The following is a 27,976-nucleotide window of genomic DNA, read 5'->3' as shown; positions in this document are numbered from 1 at the left end:
CACAAGGCTGTGCTCCTGCTCCCGGCTTATAAGCAAAAACTTAAGGGGGAGAATCCGTCAAAGAAAGTTGTGCATTGTTGGTCTGAGGAATTGGATGATCTCCTACGGGACTGCTGAGAGTCAGTGGACTGGTCAGTATTTTAAAGATGCCAAAACACAGTACCGGATCAAGCTCGAGTCCCAGGCTAGCCACACGGATCCCCGCCGTCTATGGCAAGGTCTGCAAGACATAACTGGCTACAAGATGAAGGCATGTAAAATTGTCGGCTCCAACGCACCCCTCCCTGATGAGCTCAACGCATTCTATGCCCGCTTTGAGCAAGAGGTCAGCGAGAGCGAGCCCTCCGCCCCAGAAGCCGCGGATGAACTTGTATCAGGGATCTCCACTGCAGACGTCGGAGCAGCCTTTTCGAAGGTCAACCCACGGAAAGCCACTGGCCCGGATGGGGTACCCGGACGAGCACTCAGGTCTTGCGCGGATCAGCTGGCGGGGGTATTCGCAGACATCTTCAACCTCTCTTTACAACAATCTGAGGTCCCTATCTGCTTCAAGAAGACGACCATCATCCCTGTACCAAAAAAAAGTCAAGCAGCGTGCCTTAATGACTATCGTCCTGTGGCTCTGACATCCATCATCATGAAGTGCTTCGAAAGGTTAGTCATGGCACGAATCAACTCCAGCCTCCCGGATTGCCTTGATCCACTACAGTTCGCCTACCACTGCAAACGCCATCTCCATGGTCTTGCACTCTACCCTGGAACTCCTAGATAACAAGGACACCTATGTCAGACTCCTATTTATCGACTACAGCTCAGCCTTCAACACCATCATTCCTACAAAACTCATCTCCAACTCCATGGCCTTGGCCTCAGCTCCTCCCTCTGCGACTGGATCCTGAACTTTCTAACCCACAGGCCACAATCAGTAAAGATAGGCAATAACACCTCCTCCACGATCATCCTCAACACTGGTGCCCCACAAGGCTGCGTCCTCAGCCCCCTACTGTACTCCTTATACACCAATGACTATGTGGCCAAATTCCCTTCCAACTCGATTTTCAAATTTGCTGATGACACCACCGTAGTGGGTCGGATTTCGAACAATGACGAGACAGAGTACAGGAATGAGATAGAGAATCTGGTGAACTGGTGCGATGACAATATCTCTCCCTCAATGTCAACAAAACGAAGGAGATTGTCATTGACTTCAGGAAGTGTAGTGGAGAACATGCCCCTGTCTACATCAATGAGAACGAAGTAGAAAGGGCCGAAGACTTCAAGTTTTTAGGTGTACAGATCACCAACAGCCTGTCCTGGTCCCCCCATGCCAACACTATAGTTAGGAAAGCCCACCAACGACTCTACTTTCTCAGAAGACTAAGGAATTTGGCATGTCAGCTACGACCCTCACCAACTTCTACAGATGCACCATAGAAAGCATTCTTTCTGGTTGTATCACAGCTTGGTATGGACCAAGGAGCATACCTGCCCAAGACCGCAGGAAACTACAAAAGGTTGTGAATGTAGCCCAGTCCATCACGCAAACCAGCCTCCCATCCATTGACTCTGTCTACAATTCCCGCTGCCTCAGAAAGGCAGCCGGCATAATTAAGGACCCCACGCACCCCGGACATACTCTCTTCCACCTTCTCCTGTCAGGAAATAGATACCAAAGTTTGAGGTCACGTACCATCCGACTCAAGACCAGCTTCTTCCTTACTGCCATCAGACTTTTGAATGGACCTACCTCGTATTAAGTTGATCTTTTCTCTACACCTTGCTGTAACTGTAACATTATATTCTGCAGTCTCTCCTTCCTTCCCTATGCACGGTATGCATTGTTTGTACAGCATGCAAGAAACAATACTTTTCACTGTATACTAATACATGTGACAATAATAAATCAAATCAAATCAAACTATAATTACAATTAACAGTGAAACTGTGCATAAATCCAATTCCCCATTTGCGAAATCAGGATAACCCATGGTGCAGGCCATCGCACCCATATTTCAAACTGTCCTGTAGGAAAACACACGGCATCAAGAAAACAACAACATGACCATCGAGGAGTAACGTTCAGGCTAACAGATGAGGTGCAGGTTAGTCCTCTGGGTAAGACATCTTCCCGGTCTCACAAAGAAAGCAAAAGTCGAGGATGTAGTAGGGTCACTCTTCAGCATCTCTCAAGGATTCCGACGATCGAAGCCTGAGACATCATTGCTTCAGCCATGCTGTATCACCAACACCCAGGTGGCCTACAGCCAAGGCCTCAGCCAGAGGGGTGGATGACTCGACCAGTTCGGCCACCTCCAAACCTCACGACGAGAATCAGGAACAAGACAATACTGGATCAGCGAACGGTGGGCTAGACCGACCCCCGGTCTCAGACAAGTCACATTGTGCTCCATCGAATCTGATACATCCAGCCTCCAAATCAAGATCACCAAAAAATGGCTGCCAATTTTCCAACTCGCACGGGAACTCTTTTACCACCTTTCACCAGGAGCTGGGCCCAGGGGTATATCACGCTGACTGGTCGCGTCATCCTCCCCTCTGGCTGGGGCTTTGGCTGCAGGCCACCTGGGTGTTGGTGACACAGCATGTCTCAGGCTTCGATCGTATATCCCGCTCAGCCTGCTCCTTCCTGAACCCTTCAGGATGGATGACGAGCCATGCAATAGGAACTTGACAACATGGAGGAGGGCCCCCACCAGGGAAAGTGCTCTCAAGTACAAGAACCGATTTGTGCACCTTCATCGCCTCCATATAAGTACCCCACAATTCTTGGAATAGAGCCCTGGTGACCTACACCAAAAGCTGAGCTTTTCAGCAACATCTTGGTTAGCAGCCAAGATGGCTCCCGCCCAACAGAAACTGCGTCCCTGCGAGCACGGCTGCACCCCAGCCCACTTTAGCCGCCACAGAAAAGCGAGGATTCCAGCATCTTGGGCGGGATTCTCCGACCCCCCGCCGGGCCGCGATGGGCAGAAGTCCCGCTGCTGTAATGCCGGTCCCGCCGGCGTGAATTAAACCACGTCCCTTACCGGCAGGACCAGGTGGCGCGAGCGGGCTCTGGGGTCTTGGGGGGGGGGGTGGGGGGGGGCACGGGGCGATCTGACCCCGGGGGTGCCCCCACGGTGGCCTGGCCCGCGATCGGGGCCCACAGATCCGCGGGCGGGCCTGTGCCGTGGGGGCACTCTTTTACTATGTGTCGGCCGTGTAGGTCTCTGCTATGGCCGACGCGTAGGTGACCTGCGCATGCGCGGGGATGACGTCAGCAGCCACTGACGCCCCCGCGCATGCGCGGACTTCCGCCGGCCGGCAGAGTCGTTTTGGCCCCAGCTGGCGTGGCGCCAAAGGCCTTCCACGCCAGCCAGCGGGATGGCAACCACTCCAGCGCGGGCCTAGCCCCTAAGCGTGAGGGGTTGGCCCCTAAAGGTACGGAGAAATCCGCACCTTTGGGGCGGCCCGCGCCGGAGTGGTTCACGCCACTCCATCCCGCCGGGACCCCCCCGCCCCGCCGGGTAGGGGAGAATCCCGCCCCTTATCCCTACACTTTCTCACAAAGACACCAACCAAATGCTTCCCGGAGCCCAGCACAAGCCATGTTACCCAAGGAAGGGCAAATACGAGCTGTGCACTAGGAATAAAATCGGATTAAAAGGTGAGCAGAGTCGGAGCTCCTGAAAACGCAGCCGCTCCAGCACTCCCACCACGTGGAGGAATAGTCTGGAAGAAGGCAATGCCTGGGTGGGAGGGGTCTCTGACAATGCTGTCTGTCTTCCTGAGGTAGCGGGAGGTGGATACAGAATCAATGGGAGGATGGCAAGCTTGTGTGATGCGTTGGGCTGAGTTCACCACACTCTGCAGTTTCTTGCAATCTTGGACCGAGCAGTTGCCATACCAAGCTGTGAAGCAGCCGGATAGGATGCTCTCTATCACATAGTGGTGCACTAAGGCAAACTTTAGCCTGTTTTCATAGCTAGTAATTTCCAAAACAGGTTGCTAGCCTGTCGATTTTGCAGGGTGATACTCAACGCACCTTCCCTTGGCCATCAGGTCCTGGGGTAGGACTTGATCCTGGAGCTTCTGGCACAGAGGCAGGGGCGCTACTCACTGCGCCACAAGATCTCCAGTTAATTATTTGCAGCATCCAAACTTGCGCAAATTATTGCCGGAAGTCTGAAATAATACAGAAAATGCTGGAAAGACTCAGCAGGAGCCACCAGCTGATGCTGGTAATGCTTCGGCTGGACCCATCTTTTCCTTTATTCCTTGTAGGTTTTTGGACCCATCCTTCATTGCTTAAGTTGTCCCATTTCCATCCTCTTTGACCCTGCAGGTCATTCCTTTCGGCCTTTAATCATTCCTGCCCTTCGCCCTATCAGAGGCCTTCTTTTCCTTCTATCCCCATCCCTCCCCATTTTTCTTTTCCTGCTCTGTATTTGCTCAAATATTTATAAATCGTTGACTTCTCCTGGTTTGATGCAAAGTCATTAACCTGAATAACTGAGCTCCTGCGGACAGTGATTTCAGCTTGTGCTTGATTCCAAAAGCCCCGATCGTGCCTCAGTGCTTAAGCCAAAAATGGCCTCTCTGTGTGTGAACCTCTGCAACTGCGTGAACAGTGGGTTATTAAAACAAATTTGTAACATTTACAGATTGGAAAAAAAGGCCCTATGCAAAGAGCCTTAACATAGTGAAAACGAACAGTGGGAAAGAATAAACATGTTAATAAGGCACTTCCCCTATCAGCTCTGTTTGCCCATGCCACACCTGTTCAACTAAACTAATGTGGCTCTAACCTCCCCCCTTGGGTGCTGCTGCTGTCGGTTTCCTGCGCTGTTCCCTGAGAGTCTGCAAGCGACTTTCTCCCCGGGGGGATCCCTGGTCACCCCCCCTTGCCCACTTAAGTCTCCTCTGCTCTACTTCTCATCGGCCCCCCCCCCCCCCGGACCACCCCTGCCCCCCGAGGCCTGACCTGCCAGGTCAGCCCTGCGCTTGGCCCTAGCCCGCCCCTCCTCCTACTCTCCCTGGTGCCCCCTGACATATGCTAGCTACGCGGACCCCTGCCCTTGGCGCCTGACTGTCTCCCGCCCGAGTGCTCGGGCCCTCCCCCCACACACCAAGGACCCATTAACCTGATTGTATCTCCCCATGCCATTTCAAGTCCCTTAACCAGCGCCGAGCCCATCCCCCTATCAGAGGCCCCGATCTCCCGCCGAAAGATACCAAGTGCAGGGCCCCCTTTGCAGGGCCCCACCCCCTCCCCCGCCCCTCCCCATTGCAATCTCCCCAAAACACCCTAAGCAGTGCGCCCTCCAGCCCCTGCTCTCTGTCCAGGCTGAAAACAATCTTGGATAAAACATTACAGTACAGGATAATTTAACAGACCGCCGCCACACAAAAGCTCTGTGAGCCCAGAGTCCTTTAGTTCAAGTCCAGCTTCTTTTAATAAAAGTCCACTCCTAGTCAGAGCAAGTTAGGTTAACAGACCGCCGCCACTGTACAGCACTGAAAAAAACTAAGTGCCCGTTAGTTCAAGTCCAGCTTCTTATCTTTAATGAAAGCCCAAACCTGTTCTGGTGTCTCCAAGTAGTGATGGAGTTCCTCAAACGTAACCCAAAGCTTCGCAGGATACAGCATTCCAAACCTCACCTCCTTTTTGTAGAGGCCTTTACCTTGATGAATCCTGCACGCCTCGTGGCCAGCTCCGTTCCCAAGTTCTGGTAAATGCGCACCTCGCAGTTCTCCCATCTGCTGCTCCTCTCCGCCTTGGCCCATCGCAGCACACGTTCCCTGTCAGCCAGCCGGTGAAAGCGGACCACCAAGGCCCTTGGTCGGTCGCCCGGCCTGGGCTTCCTTGCGGGGGCTCTATGCGCCCGATCCAACTCCAGGGGTCGAGGGAAGGCCTCCGGTCCCATCAGCGCCTCAAGCATACCCATCGCATATGCACCCACATCCGATCCCTCGCAGCCCTCGGGGAGGCCAACGATCCTCAAGTTCTGCCTCCTGGCTCTGTTCCCCAGATCTTCAAGCTGCTCCTGCATCCTCCTCTGGCAGGAGTTCAGCTCCTCCACCTCGTGCTCCAACTCCGTTACCGTGTCCGCCTGGCTTGAGAGCTTCACCTCGACCTCCCTGAGCGCCTTCTCTTGGACCGCCTGTGTCTCGACCATTCGGTCCATTACCGCCCTCATCGGGTCCAACGTGTCCCTCTTCAGTTCGTCGAAGCAATTCCTGAAGAACTCCATCTGTTGCTCTCTTGGCCAGTGGGCCTCCGCTCCCTGGTCCCTGCCATCTGCCATGCTTCGCCGCCCGGTCTGGGGTCCCCGCTGCTCCCGTTTTGATCCTTGCCGCTCCATTCGATCACTGCTGGTCCAGCTGTCCATACCCCGGGGGGAAAGCCTCTTCCTTATCGTCTCCTCCACCAATTCAGGTCGCCAGGTCCCGAAAATGTCGGTTGGAAAAGGTCCGTTTGCCCATCGCGGGCGGGAGCGATCCGACCAGCGACCTGCTTCCTCGAGGGCACCACCGGAAGTCCGAACAGTGGGTTATTTAGCACACGGAACCAATCAGTCCAGCCAATCCTGACCTCACCTTCTATGTACTTTCCAAGGAGAGTCCATTTGGTGGAGATCATATAGATTTTCCCTCGTACACAGCTCAGTGATGTTTTAGGGCAATTACCATTTTCCCACTGTTTTTTATCTGGGTCAATTTTGCTATCTTCTAAGTGACCTATATTGCTGAGCTAACCTCTGACTTCGCTGTGACTCATTTTGTTTTCTTCATTTTACCATAAAACTGATGCTGAGATCAGTTATGAGATTGTGTACAAGCGTAGTTAAGTGGTGCACTTGTGCTAATTATGTTCTGCCATATTTGTCACGCTCTACTATTTCTGCAGCTATACAGATGGCTTAGTTCTGTGCGCCTTTGGCCAGAGAAAGAAGATGGTGGCTATCCTGAGAGAGAGTGCCGCCATTGCACTCATTGAAACCATGTCACTGCTGCCAAACAATATACTCAGCATACTTTTTTTTTAAATTAAGGGACAATTTAGCGTGGCCAAGCCACCTAGCCTGCACATCTTTGGGTTGTGAGGACAAGGGACGGGGAGAATATGCAAACTCCATACGGACAGTGACCCGGGGCCGGGATCGAACCTGAGTCCTCGGTGCCGTGAGACAGCAGTGCTAACCACTGCGCCGCCGCGCCGCCCAATATACTCAGCATACCTAATGACAATTGTAAGATCATTTTTTTTTTTTTTTAAAGCATGCTTTGTGTTCCTCTACAATCTATCTCCAAACCTTTCAAAGCCAAAAGAGAAAGCCTGTTCCAGTCTGGAAATATTGGCCTGTGGGTATTACTTTGAGCCTCTACGTAATTGCTGCTCTTACTCTCCCTGATATGAAATTGAAAAGTTATCATATGTGGCTGCACATATATTGCTGGTGAATTCCTACTCGGGGGAACTTTTGCAACACATTGCCATCCTTCCCAAGGTTTAACCAACACTAATCACTCAGAAAGCATGCTTCTTTTAAATACAGGTCTTCAGAGCTTCCCCATCCTTGGACTCTTTTGGCTCAGGTGGGACACAGTCAGTTTCTACTCCTCGCCTGCCGCCATCGCCAGTTCCTATTTGTGTACAGTGTTTCTCGTAGAATGTACTTCCCTATAATCTGCTTGCTAAATCCCACAGTAGAAGTCTTTGAATGACTGGGTTGGAGGGATAGAGTGAATGCCAGTCTATGCTGCAGAGTGTCCTTCCTGTAGATTACTTAGAGAACCAGAAAAGGTACAGGGGTCACTATGGTACTTTGAAGTAGCTTTTACATACAGGAGGGGACTGAGATTAATTTTTGGTATGAGTAAGACCCTGAAGACAAGGAAAAGAAATATTCATCCCGCCAGACAGGTGCACCACCATTCTCTCTTTTCCTATATTCCTTGCATGTTTTTGGCCAAATTTGCTGTTATATATTGCAAAATTGCCATGTCTATCGCTTTAGATTGCTGGATCTTTGAATGTAGCTGCAGCATCAGACTTAAATGAGCTTCCCGTGATAAGCATCTTCTGTCTAGGAGCCCACCCACAGTACAGTAATGGAGCTGACCCTGGAAATGGGCCTTCTAGAATAGGTTGGATGCTATTTTGGCACTGACCACCCTCTTAGCCAAGTCTACGCCCCGACAGAGCAATTTTGGTTAATGAATTTGAATAAGCCATAGTTTCAGCGGTATAGAATTTACTTGTTAAACGTAGTGTAGAAATGAATCCATTTTGCATATGGTGCAAGTGGATGGAAGTAGGCCACAGGCCAACAGAGATGATTCTGCAGCTGAAACATGCTGATGGATGAAGTTGCGGTCAAGTTGTGCGACGGTGTGCACTATCTGATTAGTAAAATCATAAACGTAAATGAAGGTGAATCAGTTGAAAGAAATACCACCGAATGATGGTGTGGTGTGTTCGGTTCGTTCGGGAAGTTTGAATTGCTCCGACAACATGTGCTTCTACAAGCACGTTGTACGCTGGAGCTATGGACAGTGATGTTGGAGGCTTTTCCCCATCATACGGCTGACCAGGAACCTCTCCCCCTCTGGTCCCACCTGCCATTAGTGTGGGTTGGAAGGATTTGGAAGTTGATACTCAAATCTGTTTGCATTCAGTGATAATGATCAGAAAACACTGATAAGAAATGAAAGAGATTGAATCAGATTAAATCTGATGAGCCATCAACTACTGCGAAAGGCACAAATGATGAACAGTCACTGAGACACAATGCTAAATTGTACAAATGAAAACTGAAGAATTGGTTGGTACAGTCCTTTAAACAAGTAGGATTTCACTTAAGAAAGGAAGATTTGCATTTATATAGTGCTTTTCATGACCAATTGGGGCTTTGTGGCGCATTGGGTAACGTCCCTACCTCTGAGCCAGAAACTCCAGGTTTGAGGACCACTTGATGACCAAGGAAGGTGCATTCACAACGCGGTCAAACAGGTTGACTGTCAACCTGCAAATCCTTCCAATTTGCCCTTGACTGGCGGCAGGTGCGGGAGAGACTCCTTGTCATCTCCGCTTGATGCTGAGTGGTGCCCCTCAAGCTATAAGCTGCCGGCGACAGACCAGAGGCCTGTTCCAAGAATTACTAGCATTGGAAAGATGAAAGAAAGGTAAAATGCGTGACCATCAGACATCTTCACAACCAATGAAGCGTTTTTGTTCGAATCGCTGTTAGAATGCAGGGAAGGCAGCAGCAGTGTGATAATGACCACCTAATCTGTTTTAGTGATGTTGGTTTAGGGATGAATATTGGCCAGGACACTGGGGATAACTCCTCTGCTTTTCTTCAAAATTGCCATGGGATCTTTAAACACCCACCGCAAGCAGGCGTTTTAACATCGGGGATTGGGTGGAGGTGTGGGCTTAGCTAGGGTGCTCTTTCCAAGGGCTGGTACAGACTTGATGGGCCGAATGGCCTCCTTCTGCACTGTAAATTCTACGATTCTATAGTCTGATTCTCAAAGGTAGCTGAAACAGTGCAGCACTCTACTACAGCCGTAAACTAATACAGAAATTACAGTGAAGCAGTTAAGGCTCCTTCATTAAATGTTTTCAAGGTAAAGAAAGATAGTTATTTGAAGAATAAAGGGTTATGGTGTTCGGGCGGGAAAGTGGAGCTGAGTCCGCAAAAGACCAGCCATTATCTCATTGAATGGCGGAGCAGGCTCGAGGGGCCAGATGGCCTACTCCTGCTCCTAGTTCTTATGTTCTTATGTCAGCTCTCATCTTTGTGCTCAAGCGTTGAACTAAGAACTTGTAAGATCTGGGGGACTCTTTAACTTAATCATAAGACTTGAGTCAATTATAATTGTTAGATGGAGTTTGCCAGAGCTGATATAAAAGGAATTTCACAAGCTTCACCGAATTTATTAGGTTAATCAGAATAAGTTCAAAAATCCAATACTTAGTAAAGGCAGTGGAAGTAGAGAGGTGAAAGCCAAGCTCACCACTGCACCAGTCCTCGCATTCGTCGACCCGGACCGCGAGGCAAAGATATCCACAGATGCAAGTCAGGATGGCATCGGTGCGGTGTTGCTTGAACGAGATGACACATCATCCTGGGCACCAGCAGCCTACGCATCAAGGGCGATGACGCCCACTGAAACCAGATATGCACAGATTGAGAAGGAGTGCTTCTCATCGGCATCCTCAAATTTCATGAGTATGTCTACGGCCTGCCGACATTTACTGTCGAGACGGATCATAGGCCTATGGTCCACATCATCTACAAGGACCTGAACGACATGATGCCTCGGTTGCAGAGAATCCTGCTTAAACTTAGGAGATATGACTTCAACTTGGTGTACACACCTGGCAAGGAGCTCATCATTGCTGATACATTGTCCCGCTCCGTCACCTCGCCCAGTGAGCCGCTGGAGATCATCCAGCACATTGAATCGCAGGTGCAGCTGTGTGCTAGCACTCTCCCGGCGACAGATGAGAAGGTAGTTCTCATCCGTGATGAGACAGCCAAAGACCCCCTCTTGCAGCGCTTCATCCACAACCTCACCAATGGCTAGCAGAAAGGGCAGTGCCCACAATTTTACAATGTGAATGATGACCTGATGGTGATTGATGGTATCCTCCTCAAGCTGGACAGGATTGTCATTCCGCTCAGTCTCCAGAGCTTGGTGCTGCGCCAGATTCATGAGAGACACCTGGGCGTCAAGAAATGCAGACGCAGAGCCCGGCAAGCTGTCTACTGGCCCGGCATCAGCCAGGACATCACAAACATGGTCCTGAACTGTGCTACCTGTCAGCAGTTCCAACCAGTTCGAGAATGGTCCATGTTTGCCATGCCATACAATTTCCTGCATGTCACCTCCAGTCCGCACTATCCGCAGTCCAATGGAAAAGTCGAGAAAGGGGTGCACATTGTGAAACGGCTCACCTGCAAGGCCGTGGACTCTGCTTCCGACCTACACCTTGCACTGCTCGCGTGCAGGACGATTCCATTGTCCACTAGCATGTCGCCGGCTCAACTCCTGATGAACAGGGACCTGCGGACGACGTTTCCAGCCATACACCTGCCCAACCTGGATCACCTCCCGGCAGCTCAGAGAGCGCCAAAAGCAGGGCTATGATGCCCAAGCCACCTATCTGGACATGCTATTCCTGGCAGACACTGTCAGGATCCAGATACCGGATGGTGGGTGGTATGCCCCGGCTGTCGTTGTTCGACAGGCTGCGCCCTGCTCTTATGTTGTACGTATGGCTGATGGCTCCAGCGTGCGAAGGAATCGACGGGCACTGCGCAAAGTTGCCTGCCCGCAACCACTTTCTCCTCCATTTCCATATGTTGAATTGCCACCACCTGATACCTCTCGCCACGAGGCCACTAATCAGGCTTCCATCCCGCCTGTCAAGGCACCGTCGTCCCCTCAGCCACCTCTCCGGCGGTCGACCAGGATCCGACGCAAGCCTCGGCGACTGGGCTTGTGAACGTTTGTTTTGTTTGCTCTGTTCTGTTGTCCTCCGTCAGTCACGTTAGACAGACTCATTCACATGTAAATACATTCACATACGTCAACAAAACTTTTTTAAAAAGGGAGATGTCATGATATGCAAACATGCAGCTAATGAACACATAGAATAGGACACAACCAATGAGCAGTCAGGACACTCAGGGGTAATATCTCACTATAAAAGGAATGAGGCACTCACACCCTGCCTCTTTCCACAGACCAACATCTACAGAGCGAGACAGGGTGTATCCTCAGCATCACACCCCAGCACGTGGCTTAGAGCAACGCCGGTTCAGTTAGACTGAGTTACTACATTTAGATTAGCAGAGAGTCAAACTCATTGAGAACTGTGCTAATAGTTCAGTAAAATACATTGAACTCACTTCAAAATCTGCAGCATCTTTTACTCAAAACTGCATCAAGTGACAACTTGTGTGTTATTCCAAATTACATAACACAACAGGCTACATGGACTGCAGTGGCTCAAGAAGGGGCTTACCATCATTTCTGAAGGGTAATTAGGTTTGGGCACCAAATGCTGGTCTAGGAAGTGACGCCCACATTCTGTGAACAATTTTTTTAAAAATGAACCTAAAGATAATGTGCTAACCAATCCCTTGTGTGTGGTTGGTGCCGTGATGTTTATATAGTAAATAAGCTCAAGGACTTATTTCGTAAGAGCACGGCTGTGAGAAGAAGTGTGCTCCTCGGAGGGCAGCACGGTGGCGCAGTGGTAACACTGCAGCCTCACGGCGCCGAGGTTCCAGGTTCGATCCCGGCTCTGGGTCACTGTCCGGGTGGAGTTTGCACATTCTTCCTGTGTTTGTGTGGGTTTCGCCCCCACAACCCAAAGATGTGCAGGGTAGGTGGATTGGCCACGCTAAATTACCCTTTAATTGGAAAAAAACGAATTGGGTATTCTAAATTTTTTTTTTAAAAAGTGCTTCTCCGAACACCGTAAGCAAATTTTAGGCCTCACGTACCCAGGCTTTCCAGCCTCTCCCCCTCCCTCCTCCCTGTCCATTCTTCCTTACCACTTGCCAAGACTGATTCCTTTCCCAAAGCCCCTCAGATCCATTGATCTTTGAACGTTCTCCCTGGTCTGGGATACCGACATCCAAGCAATTTGATTTTAACAGCTGCTCATGTGGGTTGGAGAGGCACGGGGAGGAGTGAGGGGTGGTGGGTGTGGGGGGGGCGGTGGGGTGGGGGGGGGGGGGGGTTGTTAGCCATTTGCTCTGCCTCACCCCTACCCCCAAATGAAAAATCAGCATCAAAACCCAATTCACCAGGTACAGAGCTGAGAAAAATACATTGTGGTGCATCCTCAAGCATTCACTGCCCAATTGCACCGTCCTCTTGTTGGACACCAGGAAGCTACTGTGCAGGTTTAACATTTGGTTTTCGACCAATAATTGGAAGTTACAATAATCAGGTTTGGTGAAGTTAATGCTCTAATGAAAGGGATATTATCACCAGAAGCTTTCAGTCAAGCCAAAAGATTCAGTTTATAGAATAAGAAATGGGCAGCCGGAGGCAGAGTGGTATTATTGCTAGACTAGTACTCCAGAGACCCAGGATAATGATCTGGGGACCCGGGTTCGAATCCCACCACGGCAGGTGATGGAATTTAAAAACTCAAGAAAATATCTGGAATTAAATGTCTAATGATGACCGTGAAATCATTGTCGATTCTTGTAAAAACCCATCTGGTTCACTAATGTCCTTTAGGGAAGAAAATCTGCCGTTCTTACCTGGTCTGGCCTACATGTGACGCCAGAGCCAGAGCAATGTGGTTGACTCTGAAATGTCCTCTAAAATGATCTCGCAAGCCAGTCAGTTATAGTCAACCGTGACGAAAGCACAAAAAAGGAATCTAATCGGACGGACCACCCGGCATCGAACCAGGCACCGGAAACTTCAACGGCAAACCCAGCCTTGAAACCTTGCAAAGTCCTCCTTACTAACATCTGAGAGCTTGTGCCAAAGTTGGGAGAGTTGTCTCACAGACTAGTCAAACAACAGCCTGACATAGTCATGCTCGCAGAATCATACCTTACTGACAATGTCCCAGACACCACTATCACCTCTCCTGGGTATGTCCTGTCTCACCGGCAGACGCAGCAGAGGTGGTGGGACAGTGGTATACAGTCTGGAGGAGGATAATCCATCTCGGTCTCCTCAAGAGGTCCCCCAGCATCACAGATGTCAGTCTTCAGTCAATACAATTCACTCCAGGTGATATCAAGAAATGGCTGAAGGCACTGGATACTGCAAAGGCTCTGGGCCCTGATAATATCTCGGCAATAGTACTGAAGACTTGTGCTCCAGAACTGAACTCCAAAACAAGCTTTTCCAGTACAGCAACAATACTGGCGTACACCCAGCAATGTGGAAAATTGCCCAGGCGTGTCATGTACACAAGAAGCAGACCAAATGCAACCCAGTCAATTACTGCCCTATCAGTCTACTCTCCATCATCAGCAAAGTGATGGAAGGAGTCATCAACAGTGCTATCGAGTATCGATCGGGCAGAAATGTTATGCAAGCCTGGCGCTCTGTGGCTTCCAGTTTCTTTTCATTTACTGTACACAGGGCATTTGTTGCATTTGTCCCTCTCCTATCCAGATGCCACAAGAAGAGGCAGTCACCCATCAGATGCAGGTCTCATCAGTGCTGCCTCAGTTGTCACCAAGCCCGACAATACAATGGTGCAAGTGCCAGTTTGCCAGGGCCCTGTCACGACTGTTTCTAAAGTGAGAGCAATTTCTCCGCTCCTGCAGTTCCCCAGCTGGTGTTATGGCAGGACGCTGCGGCGGCATTCCTGCTGACCAGACAACCCAGTAACACTGAAAACTCCATAACTGCCCACCTCCTATGTGAATGACCCAGGCCCTAGGGTTTAGAATGGGGTTGGTGTTGTGTCCTTCTAACGATATAAAGCCACCAATCACTACCACCTAGTGGTGCCCTGAGGCAGACTTTCATCTGTTTCCATAATGACGGGCGGCACGGTAGCGCAGTGGTTAGCACTGTTGCTTCACAGCGCCAGGGACCCGGCTTCGATGCCCGGCTTGGGTCACTCTCTGTGCGGAGTCTGCACGTTCTCCCCCTGTCTGCGTGGGTTTCCTCCGGGCGCTCTGGTTTCCTTCCACACGTCCCTAAAGACGTACTTGTTGGGTGAATTGGACATTCTGATTTCTCCTTCAGTGTATCCGAACAGGCGCCAGAATGTGGCGACTAGGGGATTTTCACAGTAACTTCATTGCAGTGTTAATGTAAGCCTACTTGTGACGCTAATAAAGATCATCATTATTATTAATTCCTCGAACAGGTTTCCAGGCTCTGGTTTCCTCCCACAGTCCAAAGATATGCGGGTTAGGTGGATTGACCATGCTAAATTGCCCTTAGTGTCCAAAAAGGTTAAGTGGGGGTTACTGGGTTACGGGGATAGGGTAGATGCGTGGGCAGGCGCAGACTCGATGGGCCGAATGGCCTCCTTTTGCACTGTAAATTCTATGATTCTATGAACAGGTCGTTAGTCTATCGGCATAGGCTTATAGTTTGAGGGGTGCCACTCAGCATCAGGCATGGCTGACCAGGACACTCTCTCGCTCTTGTGACCAGTCATCGATGTGATGGAAGGATTTGAGGGTTGATACCTGTTTGACCGCTTTATGAATGCACCTTCCTTGGCCATCATGTCCTTGAGTGCGACTGAAACCCGGAGCTTCTGGTCAAAGGCAGGGATGCTACCCACTGCGCCAAATTATCTCCCAATCGCTTATAAGGGATATAAACACGTTTTGGCTTCCTTTATTTAAACTAGGTACATAAGAACATTATATACATAGATAGAAAGCTTGTAGACATCAGCAGCAGGGCTATGTGTGTTGTGTTCCGCTCCAAACTAAAGTGAAACTGAGGCTGAAATACACGACACACTTCCCATCTGGCGATGGCAGGCTGCCAGCCCTTAAAGGCATATTTCAACTGCTAAATGTACAGGAGACTGGTGCCCACTCTGGCGCATTTCCAGTGGAAGGGCAAGTCTGGGGGAATCTTTGGCCCAATCCAAATGTATTTGGATGTTGCAGAGTCATTTCACCCAAAGGAAAAAAAAGTCTAGTTACGACTACTTTTTAAAGGGATGAACGATGGCCCTGGGACTTCCAGGAAGACGGAGCAGAGAAAGGTCGAACACCGGATTGGAAGGAGAGTGGGTGACTGATGGGAAGAGATGGAGAAGAGCGATTAACCAGTTGTGCGGCGATGACCCCCCAAGTAAAATGGGAAAAGCTGAAAGAAGAAGATTAATATTATTTTTGAGAAAATGCTGATGTTGAGGAATTGATGTACAAAATAATGATATTAATGCATTTGACCAACAGAAATGCCTAATTTTCTTTCTCTGGTAACCGAATGCAAAATTGTTGATTTGCTAGCATCTAAACTAACAGATGATCGATGAAATACAATTCAAAACATTAACTATCCCTTGCCGAAATAACTAATCGTAATGTATCTTCCCCCAACAGCACGGTCCAATTTGATCCCAAGTCCACCAACCTACAACTCTGACTATAATTACCTTTCTTGGGAAGGATATGCCAATGTAAGTTATTTTACTCGACTTCTTCCACCTGTACCAAAGGAATGCCCAACCCACGCTGGAACAGTAGGTAAGAACAGTGATGTAAGTTGAACTGCTACTTCACTCATTTAATCTTCACTCTACCAAATAAACATTGCTACCCCGGGCCAACAAAGTTAGCTTCATTACCCTTCCTACATCACATTGCTCCCAACAGCTACATTTCTTTCGAAAGCCCCCCATTTTCTGACTGTTTCCCTTCTCATTGAACCCAGCACTTATTACTATCGCCATTCTTTTATTAATTTACATAGAAATGTGGGGGGGTTTTCTCAAAGAAGTGGACCAGGATGAAACGTGGGCGGTAAATGCACGGTCGATATGCAGAGATCCAACATACTATATTGTACAGCATCAAAACAGAGTTGGACTCGAAATGTCAGTTCAAATTTTCTGCCCGTCTTCCCCACGCCCCCACCACCCCACCTCCCCACTCGGCGGGATCTCCCAGGTTCCCTGGTGGCATAGGGGGTCACGGAACAACGGGAAAACACTTTGACCAGAAGGTCCCACCACCAGCTAATGGCAGTCAAACCTCTGCCACCACCTCATCAGCAAATGTGTGGGCGACTGCGTGCCAAAGAAAGCAGTACGTGCGTTCCCCAACCGGAAACCATGGCTCAATCGCGAGATTGACTCCCTACTGAAGGACAGATCTGAGGCGTTCAAGGCAGACGACCCTGACCAAAACAAGAAATCCAGGTACGACCTCCGCAAAGCCATCCGGAATGCCAAGAGAGAATATCAAACCAAGCTAGAGTCACAGACAGACTCTCGGCGGTTGTGGCAAGGTCTAAACAACATAACGGGCTACAAAGCGAAGCCGAACAGTATCTCTGGCAGCAGCGCACCCCTCCCCGATGACCTCAATGCATTCTATGCTCGGTTCGAGCAAGTAACCAACAATCCGCTGGCGAGTGCCCCAGCAGCCCATAATTCACCCATACCCACCATCACAGCTTCCGAAGTCAGATTGGCCTTCCTTAAAGTAAACCCTCAGAAGGCGACGGGCCCCGACGGGATCCCTGGTCATGCACTCAGAGCCTGCGCGGACCAGCTGGCAGAGGTATTCACGGACATCTTTAACCTGTCCCTACCCCACTCCGAGGTCCCCACCTGCTTCAAGAAGACTACCATCATACCGGTACACAAAGAAGAACCAGGCAACGTGCCTCAATGACTACCGACCAGTGGCCCTGACTTCAGTCGTAATGAAGTGCTTCGAGAGGTTGATCATGAAGCACATCACCTCCATACTCCCAGAACGCCTTGATCCACTGCAATTCGCATACCGCTGCAACCGGTCCACATCAGACACCATTTCCCTGGCCCTACACTCATCCCTAGAGCATCTCGAAAACAAGGACTCCTACATTAGACTCCTATTTATTGACTCAACACCATAATCCCAGCCAAGCTCATATCAACGCTCCAAAACCTAGGACTTGGCTCCCCACTCTGCAACTGACCAACAGACCACAATCAGTAAGAATGAACAACAACACCTCCTCCACAATAGTCCTCAACACCGGAGCCCCGCAAGGCTGCATACTTAGCCCCCTACTCTACTCCCTGTACACGCACGACTGCGTGGCAAAACTTGCTTCCAACTCCATCTACAAGTTTGCTGACGATACGACCATAGTGGGCCGGATCTCGAATAACGATGAGTCCGAATACAGGCGGGAGATAGAGAACCTAGTGGAGTGGTGTAGCGACAACAATCTCTCCCTCAATGCCAGCAAAACTAAAGAGCTGGTAATTGACTTCTGGAAGCAAAGTACTGTACACACCCCTGTCAGCATCAACGGGGCCGAGGTGGAGATGGTTAGCAGTTTCAAATTCCTAGGGGTGCACATCTCCAAAAATCTGTCCTGGTCCACCCATGTCGATGCTACCACCAAGAAAGCAAAACAGCGCCTATACTTCCTCAGGAAACTAAGGAAATTCGGCATGTCCACATTGACTCTTACCAACTTTTACAGACGCACCATGGAAAGCATCCTATCAGGTTGCATCACAGCCTGGTATGGCAGCTGCTCGGCCCAGGACCGCAAGAAACTTCAGAGAGTCGTGAACACCGCCCAGTCCATCTCACAAACCTGCCTCCCATCCATTGACTCCATCTACACCTCCCGCTGCCTGGGGAAAGCGGGCAGTATAATCAAAGATCCCTTCCACCCGGCTTACTCACTCTTCCAACTTCTTCCATCGGGCAGGAGATACAGAAGTCTGAGAACACGCGCGAACAGACTCAAAAACAGCTTCTTCCCCACTGTCACCACACTCCTAAATGACCCTCTTATGGAGTGACTTCATAAACACTACACCCTGTACGCTTCATCCGATGCCAGTGCTTATGTAGTTACATTGTATATGTTGTGTTGCCCTATTATGTATTTTCTTTTATTCCCTTTTCTTCTCATGTACTTAATGATCTGTTGAGCTGCTCGCAGAAAAATACTTTTCACTGTACCTCGGTACACGTGACAATAAACAAATCCAATCCAATCCAATGGTGTGCGCTGGGAAGAAGCGTAAAATTCAGCCCATTAACTCCCTGACCTGTGCTGTTTTTCCAGCAATTTCTGTTATTAGCGTTAGAAGTGAGGAACAAATTACTCAATCCCCAATTACTTTCGCAACTCGTGCGTTGCCTCAACAATGCCTGACACGGTCTTTACTTAAGTGTCTATCTTTGCATTGAAAAATTGCCAATCCGCACCTTATTCTATTAACTGGAACTTTTGTCATGACTGAAAGCTTCTGATAATAATATCTCTTTAATTAGAGCGTTACCTGCACCGAGCCTGATTATTGTAACTTGCTTATCATTGGCCCAAAACCAAACTGCTAAAACATTTCTTCCAAGAGATTAAGGGAGAGCTAAAATCAGAACGATCTTTTTGATCCCGCTCCATGTTTTTCTAAAACAGTTATGGAAAGGCAATGAAGGTGCCAGGCATTGGCTGGGGATGGTACCAATTCGAATGAAACCCGGAAAATAGGTGGAGAGAACATTATAAATTTTTTTTAAGAGTTCAGTTCGAGGGAGAGAGTGCCACTCCCTGTGTGTGAAAATTGCATCCTGATTTCATTCTCGAGTGGCTCGACACTATTTGTGAGATTGTGGCACAGAATCTCAGATTTTTCACAGCGCAGCAGGAGGCCAGTTTGCCCAGTGGGTCTGCACTGACTGAATGAAAAATAGTGCGCCATCTTCCCAGAACCCTGCATCTTGTTCCTCTTCAAATAACAGCGTTGTTCCCTTTTGAATGCCTTGATTGGACCTGCCTTCAGCACACACTCGGGCTTTATGGATCTTAACCACTCGCTGTATGGAAAAGCTTTTTCTCCTGTCACTTTTACTTCCCTTGCCAATTATTTTAATCTGTGCCCCCCGCGCTTGATCCTCACATGAGTAGAAACAGTTTCTCCCCATCTATCCTGTCCAGGCCCCTCATGATTCTGAATACCTCTATCAAATCTTCTCTCAGCCTTCTCTTCTCCAAGAAAAACAGTCCCAACTTATCCAATCTACATTGCCACTGAAGGTCCTCTTCCCGGACACCATTCTCGTGAATCTTTTCTTCACTTTCTCCAAAGCCTTTGCATTTTCCTTTAAATTGCGGCGCCCCAAACTGGACGTAATACTCCAGCTGAGGCCGAGCTAGTAGAATCCGTACAGTGCAGAAGGAGGCCATTTGGCCCATCGAGTCTGCACCGTTCCTCTGAAAGAGCACCCTAGGTCCAATCCCCCACGCTATCCCCGTAATTCCACCTAACCGTTGGACGCCAAGGGGCAATTTAGCATGGCCAACCCACCTAACCTGCACACCTTTTCGAATGTGGGAGGAAACCGGAGCACCGGGAGAAACCCACCCGGACATGGGAAGAATGTGCAAACTTCACAGCCCGCCACCCGAGGCCGGAATCGAACTCGGGTCCCTGGTGCTGTGAGGTAGCAGTGCTAACCACTGTGAATGGGATATTCCAGCCCTTCCCACTAGTGGGATCTTATAGTACTGCAACCCCCCCCCAACTGGCCACAGGCTAAGCAGTACTGTGGCCAGCGGGAAACTCAAATGTCTATTGACTTCTGAGGGACCGAAATAGCGCCCTTCCTCCACTGTGGGAAAACCTGCGGCAGAGGAGGGGCTGTGATTCCCAGCCAGTGTCTTATACAAGTTCAACGTAACCTCTTTGCTCTTGTACTCTAGGTTCTTTGTAATAAAGCCTCGGATATTTTCTGCTTTAGTAACCATGCAGTTAACCTGTCCTGCCACCTCCAATGACTGATGCAGATATACACCCAGGCCCTTGTTCTGGACCACCCCGTCACAACAAATTGTTTCTTTGTTACATTAGTAGTCAGCAAGACACGAGGACATCAATTTAAATCAGTAAAAAGCGAATGTGCAACTGATCTTGGGGAAAAGACTGATTATAATATAATAATCTTTATTCACACAAGTAGGCTTACATTAACACTGCAATGAAGTTACTGTGAAAAGCCCCCAGTCACCACATTCCAGCACCTGTTCGGGTACACAGCGGGAGAATTCAGAATGTCCAAATTACCTAACAGCACGACTTTCAGGATTTGTGGGAGGAAATGGGAGCACCCAGAGGAAACCCACGCAGACACGGGGAGAACGCGCAAAATCCACACAGTGATCCAAGCTGGGAATCGAACCTGGGACCCTGGCGCTGTGAAGTAACAGTGCTAACCACGGTGCTGCCGTGCTGCCCCTTAAATGTACCGTAGGATGCAGCTGAACACAAGGTTTAAACTGTCATATTAGGGGAACTTGCAGCTTTGTTGGACGGAGATAACAGATGAGGCAAGATTGGCTACCTGGCGCCTCGTGGTCCTAGGTGGTGGAGTACAAGGACACCTCACAGAGAACTTAAAACCCTTCCTCACAAAACATCCGGAACTAAGTGCTGAAGATGGCATTATCATGTGGGCAGTGCAAGTGATCGACCCGTGTCCAGGTCGGCGCCCGATATTATAGTAGCTACATAGCGGCCACCCAGGTGTCTCAAAAATGAAGATGCTTGCAAGGAGCGATGTCTGGTGGCCCAGATTCATGCGGACATTGAGAAGATAGTGAAACAGTGCCCGTCCTGCCGAGAGAATCAGACGATCCCGCCGTCGGTCTCGCTGCACCCATGGGAGTGGCCCAATGACTTAGGGTACGGGTGGACGCAGACTTTGCCGGACTATTCATGAGTTCTATGTTTCTCATTGTAATTGATGCCCATTCCCAGGGGCTGGTTTAGCACAGTGGGCTAAACAGCTGGCTTGTAAAGCAGAACAATGCCAGCAGCGCGGGTTCAATTCCCGTGCCGACTTCCCCGAACAGGCGGCGGAATGTGGCGACGAGGGGCTTTTCATAGTAACTTCATTGAAGACTACTTGTGACAATAAGCGATTATTATTATTATTATTATTATTATTATTATTATTATTATTATTATTATTATTATTATTATTATTCCAACTGGATGGATGTGCATCGGATGGGCTCCACTACATCCAGCGCCACCGTAGGCAGATATTTAGCAGCCACAGAATACCAAATGTCCTTCTAACGGGCAACGGGACCCTATTCACCAGTTCGGAATTTCAGCCGTTTATGAAGACTAATGGAGTAAAGTTAAGTCGCCATAGTCCCACGTATGACTAGCGATGATTTAACCTGAGGATCACCACACCTCAGGTGTGGGGTAAGGTTGTGGAGGCAAGCTGAGTAACCTCAGCCGGTACAGGAATTGAACTCACGCTTTTGGCCTTGCTCTGCATTACAAATCAGCTGTCCAACTAACTGAGCTAAACCGGGCGAAGCACATCCGTAAGGTACCATATCACCCGTCCAAACATCCAAGAGCGGTCAAAAAAAGCAAACCACAGGCGAGCTCGAGACAAAACTAGCACGGTTTCTCTTTAGTTATAGGACCACACCACAACAGGACTGACGCCAGCGGAACTATTAATGGGTCAGCACCTCCGGACCAGACTCAGCTTAAAGTTCCCTAAGTGTAAGGTGGAGTGCAAGCGAGAGGCTCAGAAGCAGGGGCAGGCTTACACTTTTGGCGGCTCTTCCTCTTTGCGGGGCTCCCCATCAAGCCCCGGCCCCTGGTAACATGACACCCCAACTCCAATGACGTTGATCCCCGTCCCCAATGATGTCAAGCCCCACCCCAAAGGACGTCAATGTCCTCCTGACTCCGCCCACCCTCAGCTCACGCAATCCACGGCACAGAAACCCAAAATCACTGCTTGATAGACTGCTCTTGAACATATGACAACCAACAACCCTGTACTAATTACCCGAGGAGGTCAACGGCTACGAATCCGACGGCGTGTTGCTCACCTCCAGTCCACCATCTACAAGCCACAAGTCAGGAGTGTGTTGGAATACTCTCTACTAGCCTGGATGAGTGCAGCTCCGACAACATCAAGAAGCCCGATACCATCCAGGCCAAAACAGCCTGCTTGATTGCTCCCCCTTCCACAAACATTTAATCTCTCCACTGATGAGCAGCGGCAGCCGTGTGTACCATCTACAAGATGCACTGCAGGAACTCAACAAGGTTCATAAGGCAACATCTTCCAAAACCATGACCACTACCATCCATAAGGACAAGAGCAGCAGATACCTGGCAACCCCACCACCTGGAGGTTCGCCTCTAAGTCACTCACCACTTCTACTTGGAAATATATCACTGTTCTTTCAGTGTCACTGAGTCATGATCCTGGAACTCCCTCCTTAACAGCACGGTGAGTGTACCTACACTTCAGGGAATGCAGTGGTCAAGTAGGCAACTCATCACCGCCTTCTGAAGGGCAACTCGGGATGGGCAATAAATGCTGGCCTAATTACTCAGTGTTTTAACTGTCTGCGTGTGATCACCAGCCATTATATCAGGCAGTATATGTTCTCTCTTGAAGAACAGAACTTAGACTGGAGAACGTGGTTGAGGGACAGATTGTTTAGATTTTCTTACTTTATCAGTTGTTTACAATTCATGACAACTTGGATAGCTTTCCTTCTGCACTTTTTCTTAAGTTCATCAATCTTAGGTAAAATCGAAAGGATGCATTTTCAATTGTCAGTATTGTTGAACTTGTCAACTGTTCCTGACTCACCGTACTTCACAGAGCATTTTTCATTCTTTTCAATGCAGAGAAAGAACATTCACATTTGTGACAGGTATTGTTAAGACTATCTTCAGAATGGCTTCCACGTTTGGAAAAGTTGCCTGCAAACCATCACGAACCAGTCTGCACAAATCAATTGGTGATCTCAAAGCACAGAGCTCATCATTATCGATGAAATGAATGCTTTTGCTTACTTCAAACTGATTTATGTCTATGTTCTTCCGGTAGAATTTAATTAACATCTTACTTAGTGGTTCCTAGCATTCTCATCCGAACTTCTGTTGAAAAGCATGCAAAATAATTCAACAATCTTCTTTGGAGATTCATTTCAATCTGCAATTACACAATTATTGTGTCACAAATAACATTGACAGTCCCAACGATGGTCTTCTCTTCTCTTTCCCTTTTAAATTTTGTTGTCTCTGGTTTCATCAAAAAATAACTTCCTGTGTCTGTATGCTTCTCATCATCAGAGGGACCTGTATTCTTTTTTAATGTTAGTGCCTCTGCTTCCACTGAGATATAATCATTTCGTACTTCCATGCCAAAACTTCGAACTGAGGCTAACAATTATGAAACATTCAATAAAGTTATATCAACATCTTGCAGCAATTTGCTGATAACATTAATGCTTTGAAGTAAGGAGTTCCACAAAGAAGTAAAAACGGCAATTTCCTACTTTTCAAACTTCTCTCCTAAGGATTTTGTTTCAGCTTTCACATGTGGTTTCTCTGAATGTGGTATGGCCATGTCTGAGAAGCTTTCCTTTAAATCAACAAAGTTTAGTCTCAAATCCAAAACAGCATCTGCATGACCGGACCACCTGGTGTCCCAATTTCTTTGACCATCAAATGTGTTCCATGTGCCTTCTCCAAGCGAGATTGCAGCATATTCCACCAATACGTGGAAACAAATGTACCGCTGCCTCACACGATTCAGCTGCTGTGTTGCAGATTAAATTCAAGGAGTGGCTGTAACATGGGCTAAATAATGCTCAGGGGCTTGCATTGTTCAGTTTTGCTTGTAGACCTGAATACTTTCATATTTGCGGCATTATCAAAGCTCTGCCCTGACTATGTTTAATGTCCAAACCTAAATTTGCAATGATTTTCATAACCGTTATCTCCAGGCACTCCGAAATGTGGGATTATAGCTGGAGAAAGCACAAGCCCTCTCTCTCTCTCTCTGGTTCTAAAATACTGAGCCTGGGCCTTCGTATCAGCCCTTGACTTTTGTCCCAGCTGGGCCATCGTTAAATGTGTTACTTTTGAGTCACACTGTTTTAATTAAATCAACCTCTTTGGATTGAATACCTTTGCCTTGTTCTCTGTGTCTGTCTCATTATCATACCGCTGGCTAAAAATTGTTCTAGATAATGTCATTTCACGGGCCCCACCCTGGGCTCACAACTCGTCCCTCTTTTGTCTTAGTTGATGAACCTCTGATTGCCTCACTACACAATCTAGAAATACTCTAGGGAGGTCTGTTTGTAATTTTTCTGTGGTAGGATGTTCTATGTGTTGTTTGACTACAGTAGACATCACCACCATCTGGGATCCTGCGATATCATTTCTGAGAATGAATGGAACGCCTTCCATGGCACACCAACCACTACTTAACCTGTCTTCAAGCTACTCTGTAAGCTTATTTTTACTAAAGGAATTCATTTCCTCTCTCCGAGAATGCTGTTGATCAGAACCGTTTCTTTCAATATCCCTTCTGGACAACAAATGTCTTTATCAACATAAGGGGTTGACTTGCGCCTGTATATCGTAACATCTTAATATATTTTTCCCTTTGGTCCACATGGAACTATGTTACTCTGGCACACAAATTGTTGGAACACATCTGTCAGCTACTGGTCACTCTGTCCTGTACCTGTTGTGCAGATATGTTCCCTACTATTGTCTGTTCCTTGTGTACAAATCCCACATGCTTCTCCTGTTCTCCAGCCTCTAATTTCATATTTCTAGTTTTAAGACTTGCAACACCGTTTAATCTCACAAAATGGTGTGGCCAATTTTATTACAATGAAAACATCCTGACCTTTTTAATATCTCTCACCCCCTTCAACAGGCCCTCTTGTATTGTGAGGTGAAATATCCTTGGAGTTTCTGACCGTTCCTTCTCTGGCTGACCTGCTCTCTCTTGCCCCTTCCCACTTTCTAACTTTCTCTGATTTCAAACTGGGCCTAAAGAAGAGCTTTGGTCTATGAACCAGCTCATAGTCATCCGCAAACTCCGCAGCTTGTCTGGTCGTTCTAACTTTCTGCCCCACAGCATGCGTTTTAATCATGATAAGCAATCAATCTTTAAATTCCTCCAACATAATTATCTCGCTAAGGGCTTCGTAGGTTTCTCCTATTTTCAACGCCCTTACCCACTGATCAATATGACTTTGTTTAACTCTGTCAAATTCAAAGTAAGTCTGTTCAGCCTGTTTTCTTACAGCTTTAATTTTCTGTCTGCTCATCTCTGCCATTAGCTCATATGTCCCCAATATAGCTTTCTTCACTGTCTCAAAGTCTCCGGACATTTCCTCTGATAAAGACGCATAGACCTCACTAGCCCTACCCACAGTTTAGCCTGTAAGAGTAGGCTCTAACAATCTGGTGGCAATCTCAACTGTTGAGCTATTTTCTCAAAGGCACAAAAAAATGTTTCGGCATCTCTCTCACCGAATTTTGGGAGAGCTTTTACATATTGGAACAATTCCCCACTATGTTATTTTCTAGAACCAACTTCTAGGCCCTCTACTCTGCCTTTCAGTTGCTGCTGCCTGTGTGTGAAGTTGGAAGTCTCTCTCTTTTTCTCTCTTTCTTCCCATACGGCCCACACTATTTCCCTTCTAAACTCCCTCTTTTCTCGTTCCCTTTGAAACACTTGCTACCTCTCTTTTTCCTGCAGGTCTAACTTAATTTCTACGCCTCTTTGTTATCAGTTCGGTATCATAGAATCCCTACAGTGCAGAAAGAGGCCATTCGGCCCATTGGGTCTGCACCGACCCTTCGCATGAGCACTCTACCCATTTACACTTCCCCCATCCACCCCACCCTATCTCTGTAACCCCACCTAACCTACACATCCCTGGACACTAAGGGGCAAATTAACATGGCCAATCCACCTAACCCGCACACTTTGGACCATGGAGGGGAAACGGGAGCACATTGGGGAAGCCAAAATCCTGGCTTCTCGGAATTTTAGGTCCGGCTAATTATAGCATTTACAGTGCAGAAGGAGGCCATTCGGCCCAAGTCTGCACCGGCCTTTGGAAAGAGCACCCCACTTAAGCCCACACCTCCACCCTATCCCCGTAACCCCACCTAACCTTTCTTTTGGACACTAAGGGAAATTTATCATGGCCAATCCACCTAACCTGCACATCTTTGGACTATGGGAGTAAATCGGAGCACCCGGAGGAAACCCACACAGTTTCCGCACAGACAGTGACCCAAGCCAGGAATCGAACCTGGGTCCCTGGGGCTGTGAAGCAACTGTGCTAACCTCTGTGCTACAATGCTGCCCCTCTTGCATAACTTTAAAAATAAATTTAGAGTGCCTAATTATTTTGTTTTCCAATTAAGGGGCAATTTATTGTGACCAATCCACCTAGCCTGCACATCTTTGGGTTGTGGGGGTGAGACCCATGCAAACATGGGGAGAATGTGTAAACTCCACATGGACAGTGACCTGGGGCCGGGATAGAACCCGGGTCCTCAATGCCGTGCTAACCACTGCACCACTGTGCCGCACCCCGACTCTTATATATTTAAATGTGTTGCTAGGCTTTCAATTATTTCAGCCATCCTAGCTCCTGTAGATAAGACTACTTCCGGTGTATCTGCCAATTCTTTTATTTTTATTTTAGGCATAACTTGTCATAGTTGCTATGGTTACACTGTCTACGTCCAGATAAGATCAAGCCAGATCAATTACCATTTTCTGCAGTCTTCTTACTTAATATAACACGTTTTAACTTGGTTCCACTTCTTTCTCACTCTTGTTACGTTCAAAGGGCAAAAATCCCCTGCACTCAAGGAATTGAACTTTTTAAAAGATCCTGGATGACTCCCCAGTTTTCTGTCACGAAGCACGACGTTGGTATCTGCCAGGGTATCCTAACTTGGAACACCAGTTCGTGGGGGGTGTATAGTTTTGTTTTGGTTTGAGAAGATAAGTGAAGCCCCAGTGAGACTAAATAGACCAGTCATCATGCAACAATTATTAAAGACTATTTATTAAAGTGAAGACAGTACAAATACACACAAACCAAACTATTCTACTTGCAAGGAATTAAGATGTATGAATTAGAACATAAAGTGCAGTAGAAAGCCATTCGGCCCATCGAGTCTGCACCGTCCCACTGAAGCCCTCACTTCAACCCTATCCCAATAACCCCTTCTAACCTTTTTGGTCTCGAAGGGCAGTTTATCACGGCCAATCCACCTAACCTGCACGTCTTTGGACTGTGGGAGGAAACCGGAGCACCCGGGGGAAACCCACGCAGACACAGGGAAAACGTGCAGACTCCGCACAGACAGTGAGCCAGCGGGGAATCGAACCTGGCGCTGTGAAGCCACAGTGCTATCCACTTGTGCTGCCTTGCTGTA

At 48.3% G+C, this 27,976-nt stretch overlaps 1 protein-coding gene across 1 annotated transcript in view; it reads left to right on the top strand.

The window, feature by feature from the left end:
• LOC140399138 (prostaglandin G/H synthase 1-like) overlaps window positions 1–27,976 on the top strand; it is a 145,257-nt gene that overhangs the window by 77,215 nt on the left and 40,066 nt on the right. Inside the window, exon 5 of the mRNA XM_072488377.1 lies at window positions 16,083–16,226. Within this exon, the coding sequence (XP_072344478.1) occupies window positions 16,083–16,226 (144 nt within the window). The remainder of the gene's footprint in view (window positions 1–16,082; window positions 16,227–27,976) is intronic.

This window comes from Scyliorhinus torazame, chromosome 22, assembly GCF_047496885.1.
Source record: "Scyliorhinus torazame isolate Kashiwa2021f chromosome 22, sScyTor2.1, whole genome shotgun sequence".
Taxonomy (NCBI): Eukaryota; Metazoa; Chordata; class Chondrichthyes; order Carcharhiniformes; family Scyliorhinidae; genus Scyliorhinus; species Scyliorhinus torazame.
This window is presented reverse-complemented; position numbering and strand designations above follow the sequence as displayed.